Source organism: Zeugodacus cucurbitae, chromosome 3, assembly GCF_028554725.1.
Source record: "Zeugodacus cucurbitae isolate PBARC_wt_2022May chromosome 3, idZeuCucr1.2, whole genome shotgun sequence".
In the NCBI taxonomy this organism is placed as follows: Eukaryota; Metazoa; Arthropoda; class Insecta; order Diptera; family Tephritidae; genus Zeugodacus; species Zeugodacus cucurbitae.
Genome location: NC_071668.1, coordinates 76,471,251 through 76,485,718, shown reverse-complemented (window position 1 = coordinate 76,485,718; position 14,468 = coordinate 76,471,251). Strand labels below are relative to the sequence as shown.

The 14,468-nt window shown below is 43.0% G+C and overlaps 1 protein-coding gene across 7 annotated transcripts in view; it reads left to right on the top strand.

Moving 5' to 3' along the window:
* Window positions 1–14,468, top strand: part of LOC105212094 (serine-rich adhesin for platelets) — a 202,764-nt gene that overhangs the window by 57,309 nt on the left and 130,987 nt on the right. For 5 of the 7 annotated variants that reach the window (XM_054227864.1, XM_054227863.1, XM_054227868.1 and 2 more), the window contains 3 exons: window positions 4,379–5,141; window positions 7,676–7,849; window positions 7,911–14,134. In XM_054227864.1, the coding sequence (XP_054083839.1) occupies window positions 5,069–5,141; window positions 7,676–7,849; window positions 7,911–14,134 (6,471 nt within the window). In that variant the 5' untranslated portion in view covers window positions 4,379–5,068. The remainder of the gene's footprint in view (window positions 1–4,378; window positions 5,142–7,675; window positions 7,850–7,910; window positions 14,135–14,468) is intronic. The other 2 variants (XM_054227867.1, XM_054227865.1) reach the window with 2 other exon arrangements.

Below are 14,468 nucleotides of genomic sequence, written 5' to 3'. Positions count from 1 at the left end.
GCAGCGAATGCTCGTCAGAATCTCTTAAGATCACATTGCAGAAGAGAGTAATGCTTGTTCTTCTATTATAGATGGAATCTAAGTTGCTGTCAGATCTTCAAAAGTCTCTGTATATGGATAAAAATTTCTCAGGATCTCCCACTATATTACAGTCAACATAGAACTAACCTAGACTATATACATAAGACTTTGGATAGAAGATCTTTTCAATTTTTAGTCACAGAAAGTGCATTATATCTGTACAAATTGTTTGTTGAATTTATTTACAAAGTAGAGAGCTTTACTACTGAAAAGCACTCTGAATGGGCCTGTACCAAATTCAAAGGTTCCTGATAGATCGCCGTCAGATTGTTTTGGACTACTGCTCTAGGATATGATAATCAAGCTGGGAACTTAGGTAGCAAGGGAACTTGTTATCAAGTGCGCGGTTTTCTAGGAAACTATCAAGAGTTCAGTTCTATGTAGTCAAGTGTTTTAGACTTTAATGAAAGATAACAAATCATAAGACTTAAAACACTAAACACCAGACCTCTACCGACTACCAGTACTAGAGCTTAAACTTTCTTTCGTATATCTACGAACCTTTTTTATACAGATATGTAAATAAAAATCGCGTTGGTTATAAATATTATCGAAACCCCACCCTGTAAGCGGTATATTTATATTTCGAACATTTCGAACATTGTTCTGGGATTTGCTCGAAGCCTTGCCATTAAAATTGTCAATATTTCCACCACCTTATAATGAATGATAATCAGTTATGTCAATATACTATATTCATAAACTTCTATAGACCCATGTGACAACACTGAAATCTTAATCCCACAAGCACTTTAAAAAAAGGGATTCTTAAGAACTGACAAAATATCAATGAAGAACTATAAATTATCGTGACTTTATCAAATCAGTAAGAGTAAGAGTAAGAGCGCGGACAATGACAGTGAACGCTGAACAAACAATTGAGACAAAAAATATAAAAATAATACAAAATTTAAAAATAAAATTTGACGCTGAAAATCCCAAGTGGCGCGCACGTCAGAGGAAGAAAGACGCACTTCGAAGCAGCTATAATAGATATAAACACACACACTTAAACATACGCATTTATATATATGAAAATATATGAAAATACACATGAAGATCAGAAGGTGGGATAATTCTTGTTCTTTCATCTATTTCTGCGCTCCCACTATGCGTCATCCAACACAAAGCAACTACTATGTGCTGCCTCCACCTCAAACTAGTGCAACAACAAAACCGACAAACTTTTATGAATTGAAGCAATACAGATGTCCATATACCGAACGCAGCGCCACACCCCCTCCGCCCTTACTTTGAAAAATCGCCAACCTAAGGCATTGGCACTAGCACGCTAATGAGACACTGACACTTATACTCATAGGCAAAGGCCCAGCACCGCAATTTAGCAAAATTTTGAAAAATCATCATTGTTTTTCTTATAAAATCGCTGATTTTGTATTTATGAACATCTTTCGACGCAACTTGGCATATAAACTAATATGTAAATTTGCGCTAAAATGTCGAATTGTGTTTGCCGAGTAGTATCGAAACGAATATCCGCAACGAAAGTTGATCGAAATGGACGGGAAGCGGCGATTTAACGGATTGCTTTTTTCGTATTTCCATTGCGAAAAGCGTGAAGTTTGTTTACTGGCGCGAAAATTTGTTGTTGTAACTGTATATTTTTGTTGTAATCGATCGATGTTGGGAGTTACGCGCACGAAGTTAAACGAATTATGCGGTTGGCGAACGAATTATGTTGAATGAATTTTGAAAAAAGAAAAAAATATTAGAAAACAAGAAAACATTAGAAACAATTTAAAAAATACCAAATTGTGTAAATATCAATGAAAAAAAAACTAAATAATAATATTAAGGTAAATCGACTATAATTTTGCTTAACCACAAATCACGATTTGGCGTTGTTGTAATTTGTTTGATTGATTAAGAATTATATTCTGTATTTATATATTTTTTAGTAGATTTATACTCAAATACTGTTTTTGCACACTTCTAAGGGTTATTTCAAAACCTCAACAAACCTAATATCACTGATCGGGAATGACTTCTTCTTCGTAACCTCTAGGCGGCTTTCTGTAACTGCCCAGCGATATTTATTCAACGTCATGAGCTCTTTCGGTGTTACTATGTTTAACATAGCTGATCCCAAACCCCATGTAAAACCCCGAGTGAAAATATAGATAGTCGGAATGAGTACAAGGTATCGAACTTTTAAGCTTATTATCCAGGGCACACTCAAGGGATCGAATGAGTCGGGGAAAGAGTAAGGCAAAACTGCAATCCTATAAGAAACAAACGTCTAAACCTTTGAGTCCACTAATGAAATAGCTCCAGAAAATGATTTTCCAATAAGATAGATGGAATTTACTTTAATGACCCCAAATTTTGTCTCGTGTATGTATTTTCGGTCATCACGGGTGTAAGCCACCTACTGGTCCTTAGTGTTTGACAGTACACTGTGAAGAATAGATTCATACATTTTGGGATCTTAGTCGTAAATATAGATTATTCAAAGACCAAAGAGCTACGTTAGGACCTCTACTCGTACGAAAGTTAGAAGGCTTGTTACCCTACGTTTTGTAAAAAATGTAGGTCACAGAATTTTACAATTTAAATTCGAATTCACGATTTTGAGGTCAATGAATTGATGAGAACATTTCCGCAATCCCTGCCGTACATATACATATATATACACGATGTCTGTTTAATTTTCAGTTAAATGCCAATTTATAATTTATACATTTATTGCTTTTAATCATTGCAAGTATCGCCTTGACTTCTTCAGACTAAGGACAGATGACCTTGAAATTCTCAACTTATTTATAAAATGCTCAAACAATTCGTCATATGTAAACGACACAAATTGAGGGGCGATTACAGCTCTCTGAATGTGCTTCTGGATTTGCTGCGTCATATGTTAGTTTTTGAAAAAATCCCGTTAAAAGTTCTAATATATGAAATTTATTAAATTATATATAAATATATAATATATTTATTTTTATTTCATTTCCACATACTATTCGGTATTGCTCAATAATCCAAAAATAGTTCATAACATAAATGCCCTACGTGCTGACTTTTGTGCTCACCTGTTTCTATAATTATATAGTATATGTGCCTATATAACTCATATATAGCTTTGTATATTCATATTGTGCTTTTTGAAATAAAAAATGCCAACAAAAGAGATTAGAAATAAAGAAAACAATTTGGCAATTTTTATTTATATTTTATTCTGTTATCATTTAGTAATATTTAATTTATTTTTATGACTTTCATAATTTATATTATCCGGGTTTGTGACTTGATTTATTGTAAAATATTTTGTTCTTAATTTTTATAATTTTTTTTACTATTTTAAATTTTTATTATTTCTTATAATTTTTCTATTTTATAATATTTATATTATTATTATTTTTATTTATTATATTATATATTATATACATTGTTTTTATTTTATTTTATGTAAATTTTTTTTATCTTCTTGTTGTTTATTTGTGAGCTCGTTAAACTCTTCGGCCAGTGTTCTACAATCTCAGAAATTCCATATTATGAATAAATGAATGACTTTCATAACATTAACAAAATCTATACATACCTACTTATTATATATACGTTTAAAGCAGTGTTTCCCAACATTTTAGATCTCTTCTTAGTTTGCATAAATATATATGTATATACGAAAGGAAAGAAAAAACGCAAAAGATAGAAATGCAATATGTAGAAACTGCGAATTAGATTTTAGATTCAGCCAAGTTCCGTCTCTCATCAAATAAAAAACAGTGAAAGAAAGGAAAGGACTAAACTAAAAGTATTAAATTTTGAAAACTATTAGGTCTACAACTTTACTTCCGCCGTTTTCCAATAGATGTCTCTAAGGTCAAGCACTGGTCGATTAAATCGATTAAATTGTTTTGTATCGATCTTGGACATTTGTGTCAACATTAACCCAACACAATATTTGTAAAGATCTGTTTGCATCCCAAACTTATTCTCAACTGAAAATGTCACTTTATATAGTTTAGTGTGATTTCTCATGTTTTCATTATTTTTATAACAAAAAAAATAATATTTTTCGATTTTATTATTATATTATTATTCTAACCACCTGTAACCTACGTTGGGAACCACTGCTCCAAACGCCTGCCCGGTATTATTCATTTGACAAATTTGCTTGCAATGCCTTAATGCAACCAAGTCACCTTGGCCTCGTAAACACATTCCTCTTTGAAATAACAACAACAATACCCAAACAAAAAACACTGCTTAATCACTTTTGCTAACATTTTTGTTTTACTCTTTCAAATAATACAAATGTACGCTCTTATCTTTTCAGATATCATTTTCGCTTATCGAAAATTTTTTAACTTCTGTACGAATGCTGAACTTGGTGCTGTATGTAAAGCAGTTAGACATACACATACACACAGATAAATATATAAAATATATATACAAAGTCTTAGTACGTGAAGAAACGGAGTAATAATAAACAAAAGCTACGGAGTATAGCTAGGATCGTTCTGCACCCGTGGAAGTAGATCGCCGCTTGCCATTTTAATCGAAGCGAATGTGTTCAAGCATCAAGACGGAATTCAAGCAAATAAAAATTCCACGCGAAATACATACAACAACACAAACAAACGCAAACACAAAGGGAACTAAATTTTTTGAGTTAATTGCAGTGAGTGCCGTTAGAGAGACGAAGACGTAGAACGTGTGAATTGCACTTTTCCACGCTGCAAGTGCATCAAAAACGCATTTGCCGTCGCGAAATTTCGTTAATCCCTTGAACGGTGATTGCATAAGCAGCGAAATTGCAAGCAAAACGGCATGCGCTTGCTGCAGCTGCTGACGTCAAAAGCAGATAACGGTGACAATAGATTAGTGAGCTGAAGAGAAAGTGATTTACATTTAAGCTGAAGGATTAATTGAAGGAGAAAGAGAACTAGTGGAAGAGGAAGATTTCCAAATCTACCAAACAACAATTTGATAATCTAGCATTTTGAAACAACACAAACAAAAGGAAATGGAGCATTTGGATTTAGCCGGTGTGATTAACACACCAACACTATGGAATATGTCGGCATTCGATCAACAAGGTGAGTGGAATCATAGACTTAGACATGTTTACGTCTATCTATAGTATTTTAGAGATAGATGTGCCTATAGGTTTGTGGTATTTGGGGCCAATAGGTTTTTGATGCAGTTGGGAGATCCATAAAATAACAAGAACAAAGAACAGTTTGGTCCCACTGTGCAGATTTAAACTTCAAAGGCAAGACCTTAGAAGCATGGCGTACTTGTCGCAAAAGTTTTCGAAGATAAGTGCTCGAAGATTTATTAAATATTGCAGAATCATCGAAATTTAATACTGAACCCCAACTTGAATGGTTCGGTTAGGTTAAGTTCGATGACTGTTTACAAAAACGAGAACCCACACATTTAAATTTAAGAACAGACAAAGCAACTAGAACTTGCCTCAAATCTGCAGTTGTGTTTTACTTCTATATCCCCTAATTCGCGAGGATGCTCAAAAAAGTGAGATCCAAGCAACTTTAGCCTAGATCTCGCAAAGACGGAACAATCCAAAAGGACATGTTGGAAAGATTTTACCTCATTCTCCTCCAAGCAGCTAGCATCCGGTAAAATTTTTAGTTTGTCCGCATGAATCCCGATTGGACAGTTAGAACTCCTATGGCTAGGGAAAGATTGACCTTACTGAGGGCGAAGAGTTCCCTTGACATCTTGCGATTTACTTTGGGCCAGAAGGATCCAGCAACTGGATACTGACTGACTGGCCAGCGCCTGCTTAGTTCAGCTGAGACCCAATCGTCCAGAAGCAAATTGCAAGAGGATAGTGGTGATCCTACTTGTTTCCATTCCACTGTACGGGAGACCGACGTGCCTAACCTAGCAAGCTCATCACCCTTGTAATGCGATTCCGTTGGGGCCACGCACCCAAACTAATCTAATTGCGAACTGAGCTGAAGCAACTGATAGCGATGACTGGCAGTCCTTCACCAGTCTGGAGTACATACACAGTCAGTGAGCTCAAAGCTAGTATCACTGCTAATATCAGAGTGGATCGTTACCTCTCTAAAGGTAGATCTTTGAAATATGAGGAATCAAGATTTAAGAATACATATTTAGGAGGTCCCTTAATATAATATATACGTTTTACTTTTCTGGAGAATCCCAGAAGAGCCATTAAAGGAAGGCCTATTTTTATTCCAAGCAAACTATAAGTTGGCTATTTTCCTCCATTTATGACCCCCCACTTATAAGCAATTTATGTGTTAATCTCAATAATGAGGTTATGTCTGACTCTGGACAAGCTCATTTGTCACATAAATTTGTAATAAGTTTATTGCGATTAATAAATTGCCACAATTTGCAATAAATAAAAGAAATGACAGCAGACTTTCTTCCTCATGAGCTTGCAACATTGCAAAAGAGGCCGCCGCTCACACTGAGTGAGCAATTGCAATTGCAAGTATAGAAGTGAATATTTTAAATGCCGCAGCTGACCTGGGCGGTATTACGCATGTCAAGACGTCGACTGACTGCGACTGCCAGTCGAAGGCCGAAGGAGGCATATGAAAGAGCTTTGCTTGTTGTTGCACAAGCGCTGACATTTACCGGCGTTTTGATGTTGCACACTGTTGCGCGTCATTGCACATGAAAGCTAAAGCAACAGCCACAACAGTAACAACAACAACGGCGACAACAACCAACGCCGCTTCTTCTTTATCTGCACTTAATTAATAAATTTATTATTAACGACGATTGTCGGCCGTGGCCCAACATTCGAGAGTTTCAGGCAAGTCAGCCAGGGCAGAGCCATGGCAAGCGCTACGTCAGCACAAATGAATCGTGGTGATCATGAATGAATCATACATACATACATATAGTGCTTCTGCAGTTCGAGAAGATTGATGCGCGCTGTGCTGGCGACAGGGGCTCAGCTTTAGCTGAATGTTCAACTGTAAAAGGGAAAATTCATGAGACTGCAAAACAGACAAATCAACGCTGCGGCCCAAGACGATGAAGATCGGTAATTGTCTTGACTTGCACGCTGCTGCCGGCAGCGCAGTTCCTCAAACTGGATCTGTTTTGGCTTTCTGTTTTGTTTTTATGCTTCTGCTACGCCTTCTTTGTTGTTGGTTGCTGTTTCCATCAACATCAGACTCATCGTCTGTTCCCCAAACTGTCTGACTTGCAGGTCTTTGTGAAGTATTTCGGTCTGCCCACTGCGATCCCGCGATCTTACATACAAACATACGAGTATGCACAGAATGCAATCAGACGCGAGACAGCTGCAGTGCCAGCCACCGCCGCCGCTGTGTTGGTGCTCATTGCAGCTACAAACTGATGAAGCCGCTGAAGCGGTACATTGCTGCAAAGGTCTTCTTGATTAGTTGTGTATTGGGCGCGTTTAGAAACGGTTTAGCTTTTGCATTTATTGGGAGCCGACGCGTGGCTTAGACGTCTTATTGAAAAACAAAACGAGAAATACGACAGCGTGGCAATGCGCAAATGGCGTATCCAAAGCTTAGGTCCGACTCTTCTTCAACTTGAAACGTTGCTTATTTAGCCTTCTTTACCAACTCTAAAAGCATATTTTTATCCACAGATGCCATTTATTTGTCCAATTCGAGACAGATGCTGGAGCCAATACTCGAAGAGACCTCGGAGGATGAAGAGCACGCACAAAACAGCTGGAATCAGTATGAGCAGAGCAGAGAACACTTTTGGAGTTCAACGGAATCGGAGACGGGCTCTGTCATACGAGTCGAAGTTAACAAAGGTAACAGTAAACAATATTTAATTGCCGACAAACAGATCTAAGATCTCCCCTCTTTTTACAGATCCCGACTCGATATCAGAGCGCGATTTCGCCTGTCCTGCAAAGCGCGCGCGTCGCTGTGATGACTTCATAATCGGCGGTCAGCTTTCTTCCACCGCGCAGTCGGCCCTCACACAGCAACCAAGTCAAGCACAGCCAGTGTCGGGGAGTTATGATGACACAGTACTATTGCGTCGCACACAACGTCCATTTGACTACAATGAGGCGAACAGCAACAGCTTGGAGCGCTTTCTTGCCTATGAAGCCTGCACACGTGACAGCTGGGGTCAGCCGACACAGCAAGTGGTGCCGCAACGTAACAGTACCGGCAGTCGTCGTTTCGATGAGTTTTCCGATTCGGATAGCATATCCTATCACTCGCTCAGTCGTTCCTCCTCGCTGATACAGTTCGAGTCTTTGGAACGACAACTGCAACTGCAAGAGCAGCATGCGAGCATGTCCAGTTTGGGCAATTCTTCGCCTTCGTTGCTCAGTTTCGACGGCGCACGCAGCAATGGCGCCTTGAATGGCGAAGACGGCGTGCGTAGTGGAGCCAATAGTGGCAGCAATTCGGGTAGTAATAGTCGACGTGGTTCTCAAAGCTCGCTGCTGAAGCGTTTTGAATCCTCCGATGGCCGCTTGCATCAGACTTACTTCGATTTGGATAAACTGAATTTCGATGACGATCAGCGTGTGATATTCGGTGCGAGTAAGGCGAATTTGATGGAGGCCACGGTGGGTGAAGTCAAGTCTGATTCGGAGTCATCTACTAGCTCAGGTAGTTCATCGGGTAATAGCATTTTAACCGCATCCAAGCCATCGGCGGAAGATTTGACAGACTCGAGTAGCACAGCGGGCACGCGTACTGGCCGCATTATGGCATTCCAGCGTGCCGGCAAGAGTTCGGCGGAGAATCTCTCAGAAGACTCGGGCTACTGTGAACCGTCGACGCTGCGACGCGCCAAATCGAAGAGTATACCAAAGAATTTCGAGAAATTCTGCGAGGAGGAGGAGGAATTCCAGCAGTATGATTATACCGTCGAAAGGCATACCGTCGAGGCCATTGACAGTGTGACGAAAACAACACATCCACAAGAGCAAACACAACAACCACATTCCAAAAGCGTCCTCAACCACAATCACAACATAAACACCGATGTCGCGTCCACAAACCATTACGTCGTAGGGCATGATATATGTCAGCCAAAAATAAATGACGCCACATTCATCGTAGCAACGGACGACGAAACGTCATTTAGTGCGCCAACCACACCACCGCCACCGGCACTACCAAGAACATCACCACAGACACCGGCGTTTAACGGCGGCCCAGGCGAAAATGAAGACGATGTGGACGAATGTGATGAGGAGCGCAATTCAGATACAGAAGAAACTATCGGCTCGCGCTATGTATCGCATGTATCGGCGTGTCCAACGTATGAGCAGGTTAAAAATAGCCCAACGCGAGAGGCGACCGCTGCCGCTTTGTTGCTCGAACAGCGGCGCTCGTTGGCGCACTCGCCTTCGCCTGTGGCGTCTGATGTCTCGTCGTCGTCCGCGGCGTCGGCGTCATCGGGCAGCAGTTGCGGCACCGCGCGATCCAACACCTCAGCGTCCACATGCGCATCGGCCGCCTCGTTCACATGGCTACCAACACCGAAACAATTGCAACAGCAACAACAACAGCTAAAATTACAATTAGAACAAACGCAACGCGAAACGCCAGCATCCGCCAAGTTAGAGCTATTAGCAGCGCAACAGCGCTCGACTCTCGAGAATTTTTGTGCGAGTCTACGAAACAGTTTGCCAGATATACGCGACGCGTTAAGTACTACAACCTGCGATACAGTTATCGAAACATATTTTCCCGTTTTGTCGGAGAAACGCAACGGCAACGGTAGCGACGTGAACGACGCACACGACACAAACGGCCACGGACTGGAGCATGCACGGAGCGACGCGAAGACGTCAGAACATGAACTTATAGACACCGAACGGTCGGACGGTGGCGCAACTATAGCAACATATAACTTAGACGATTCGGACTTTAGTACGACATCGACATCGGCATCGGGTTCAGCATCGGCGCGTGAAAGTCACAGTGACGAAACGGACAACGAGTCCACGCCAGAGGCTAGGAAACGACAACGTGTCTACAACAACACCGGTGGAGGTGGTGGTGGTTGTATTGGTGCAACCGAACGTAGTGTTATTGGTAGTTTTGGTGGTTACGTCAGTGGTGGACGGCGCATTTCGAGTGTGCCAAGCGAATTGAATAAATTGGGACGTAGAAAACGTGTAAGTGCACGCTATAGACAGTGCAAATCATCGCCTGAAGAGGAAGCCACAAGCGAAACTAGTCCCAGCAATTCGAGTGTGGACGAAGCCGAAGACGAGGAGGACTTTTTCGACACTTCGACCTCGTACAGAATACGACGTACTTGCAGTTGGTCCGAACGGCGTGAACGCAATCTACAACGCTTCGAAGCTGCATTCGGCGACAGAGCGCAACGTGAAGGCCAACGCCATTGGACCAGCCAGTCGCTGGGTTATATGAACGCTAGCTATCAAGATCTGACACAACTTGATTATTCGGGTAAGCAGCTGGAGGCCGATCGGCACCGCATTAGTGTACAGACTAATTTAAAACGCTGTAGCGACTACTTAACAAGTGAGGGCGAAGGCGAACGTGACTCGGAGAGCGACAATATGGACACGCCCAAAAGCACAGCCAGCGCTGATTATGAAAATATAATTTGCAAAGGCAATTTCTTGCTGGATGAACTGTCACAGATATACGACCGCAACGTTTCGATTTTGAATGATAAACCGATTGAGACCGACGAGCATTTACATTTGCCCACGGCCGAAGAAGTGGCGGCACGTCCGAGCTGCAGTCCGCGTCCACCGCCTCGTCAGCGCAAGCACTCCAACTCGAGTTACTCCGACATGGAGAGTGTGGGTTGCGCCGACGAGCAAGTGGCCATGGCGCAGCATGTACAATTGACCATACGAAAGCCGCCCGCGCGTCAGAAGCACGCACGCAAATCCGAGGCCACACACAGTTTAATTAGCGATGCGCAATTTTCCAGCGAAACGTCAACCACAAATACATCGAGTGTGGCCTACGGCAAGACCTTCGATCAGGATCCAACCAATTTGCACACCAGCTACACGCAGAGTTTGGAGAAATGCAACTTCGATCCGAAGGAGCTAAGCAACAGTGAGTTGAATAAGTCGAACCCGATACCAAAGCGACGTTTCCACTCACAGGCGAATGCCACCAAGCAGCGCAATATGGTGTCCAGCACGCCGAATCTGAACGCCTACGATCCGCGCGCGGACGATGTGGAGGACGACATGTACGTGTCGAGCGCGCACACTTCAATGCATCAGCTACCGCTGTCCGCTACGCAGAAGCCGCTGGGCATACTGCTGCCCGCGGGTTCGCGCACCTCCTTCAGCAAGGAGGTCAGCTTCTGTCCGGTGGTGTCACAATACTCCTGGCAAGAGCAATCCTCCGAAGAATATGCTGAACAACATCAACAGCCGGAGGGTGCTGAGAAGCAAGAAGATACAGACGATGAGCTGCTGGACAATGCCGATGCCACGGTAATACAAAATACACGCGTTAATGAAATGATTGCGGCGCGTTATGCGGCAGAGTTAAAGAGCGCGCTTGCTGCGGGCAATGCCACAAAGAGTGTCGCCCAAATAAGAGCAGTGCCAATTGAGAAAGTAAGAGCAATGATAATTGTAAGAGAGCGTCAAGCGGCTGAAGAGCAAGAGCGCGAACGCGCGCGTCTGCAAGAGCAGCCAACTGGTTTGGGAGAGCATAACGCTCAAGAGCAGGTAGAGAGCAGCAGTGACGTGGAAAAAACATTGCACAAAGCCACTGACTACAGCCACGAGACAAAGGGAGAAGCATTAAAACTCGACTCAAATGACGGCGCAGCCAATAATGCTGACTACAGTGAAACGGTGAACGCTGGAACGGCGCAAGTGAATGTTAGTCACAAATCGACGATCATTGATGCAACAACGAATGTTGTACCAGCGGAACAAACGGTCACAGTGAAAGCGAATAACGTAGAAAATAACGTTGCTAACGACGAAAGCGACAACGACGCGCAATCTAACCGGAATAGCAGTTTTAGTGGTGCAAGTGGGGGTGCTGTCAGCGTCAACGATAACGCCAGCGATAGTTATAACTCGACAATTAGCGGTGAAGTGCAAACGCGTCCGCTTAGCATACACCTGCCGATACTGAGCGAGCCGCCCATAAATCGCGCGCATCACATATTGTACGCGTCCCAGCAGCTGCTCGACAAATTCGAGCGTCGCGAAAGTGAGCAATATTTCGGTCAAAATAACGGGCCCCAGTGTGAAAGTGCTATAGGGGGTGGTGTGGGCGTGGCCGATAGGCGTGCGAAAAGTGTGGGTAATTTGAGTGGCGCGCAAGCGACACGCTACAGAATGTCGAACGCAACAGTAGGTGTGGGTGGGCAAGGCGGCAGCGGTGCTGTGGCGGCCAACAACAACAATGAGCTCTTGAATAAGAAATTCAAGGATGAAAAACATCCAAGTTCTAAAGGTTTTCTGTCGCGTTTCGCGCATGGCTTACGCTTCTCGTTGAGACGCAAAAACAAAAAACAATTGCAACAACAGCAGCAGCAGCAACAACAGCAATTGCAGGAGCAGCAAGACGGCGGTGAGCTGAATGGCTTTGACAAGTCTACAATGCGCAAAAGTTTCGGTAAGTCAGCAACATTGCCACATATAAAACAACAACAAAAAGAACAACATCAACAACAAAAACAAGCGTCTGTACAACAAATGTCGTCAACGCAAACAAACACAAAACGTCGTGCAACCGCTCAAAGCGGCCCCGACTTTATTTACATACCGCTAAAGGGTCCTATACCACCAGCAGGTACACTACCACAACAGCAGCAACAACAACCACCATCGCCAACAACTTCAGCGAATGGCAGCAATTCGGCTACGCTGCCCGCCAACTTCAGTCCAGCTGATGCAAAAATTGGCGCCAACAGCCAGCAAAAGCCGGCAGCAGCAACAACAAACAACAATAACAACGCAAATAATAACAACAGCGCCACCAATAGTGGCAACGCGAAAGCCCCCGTCACTATCAATTCGAACAAAAGCGGCAGTGACAAGAGTTCTATGCGCGCCATCACCGACCGTAATGGTGAGCCGCTAGTTACCGGCAAACCGCCGAAGCCCTATCGTTACGGCAGCATACCGGCCACCACCTCGAGCACGACCATAATCACCAAGTACTTTGGCAGCGGCCGACGACAGGGCGGTGGCGGCGGTGTGCCGGCACATGCGCACAAGGATGGCAATGGCATGCCGAATGCAGCCAACTTCAAGTCGCGTAGTCAATTCTACACAGATTTCCTCGATGCCGAACGTTCGTATTACGATGACGATGAAATCGAAAAACAGTTAGATGCGGGCTTGCAAGCGAACGGTAACGCAGTCACAGCAACGGCAACAAGCGACGCGCCCGCTTATGTGACAAACACGTCGTCGTCGTCGTCGTGTGTAACGGAAGTACAACAACAAACGCCGGAAAAAGATAACAGTCAACGCGATACAGATAATTCGAGTGAAAACGCGAGCGTCACACCGGCAACAACGGAACGCAAATATTCGGTGGAATACGAAATCCCGTCAAAGGCACAAGAGACGGCTCAAGTCGCCTACTCCTTGCCGGGTGTTACACGCGAAACCGTTATGTTATTAACCGGCGCAACCGGTTCCGGTGTGTCGAATGCCGGCGACGGCAACGGACGCATTGTTGCGCCCACCTACACGACCATGTCGAATGCGTATTTGCAACATACCAACAACAATAACAAAATCGGTTTAATCGAAACCAATTTGGACACACACGAAACGGTCATATCGGGTAAGACGCGTTCGCTGGTGGACATTGTCGGTCCACAGCAGCACCACCAACAATACGTTGTTGTTGGTGGCGACGGCGGTGGCGGTGTGGCGAAACGTTTAAATATGAGCGCGGCTTGCGGCGGTAATGTGGACTTGGATGAGGACGACGATGATGTGCGCGTTTACGGTCGCGATGTTGGTGGCCGGGGCGGTGGCGCTGTTGTCATCAAATCAACCACGGCTAATGGCAGTCAAATAGCATCGGTGCGTCGCCCGCACAAAAGCATGGAATTCCTGTTGGACAAGGAGAATCAGAAGAATGTTTTGGTGAGTGAATATCAATTTTGATTGATGAATATTAATTTGTTGGAAGTGAATTGGGTATGAACTGAGTATATAATAGTGATGATTTTCTGTGAACTAAGTGAAAAGTAGTATATGGAATACAACGATGTAGCGCAGCTCTTGAAGGACTTTTATATATATGAGTATACGAAAAATATCGAAGCTCGGAAATATTTAATGAGCTGCCTTTTATCCTTCTTATTGCATTTATCCTCTGATTGTCAGTGGTTATTGTTGTTGTATACTTGTGGTTATTGTTGTTGTATACATATTTTTGAGAATAATTTTTATAAATTTCGCCTTGAGCATATTTATA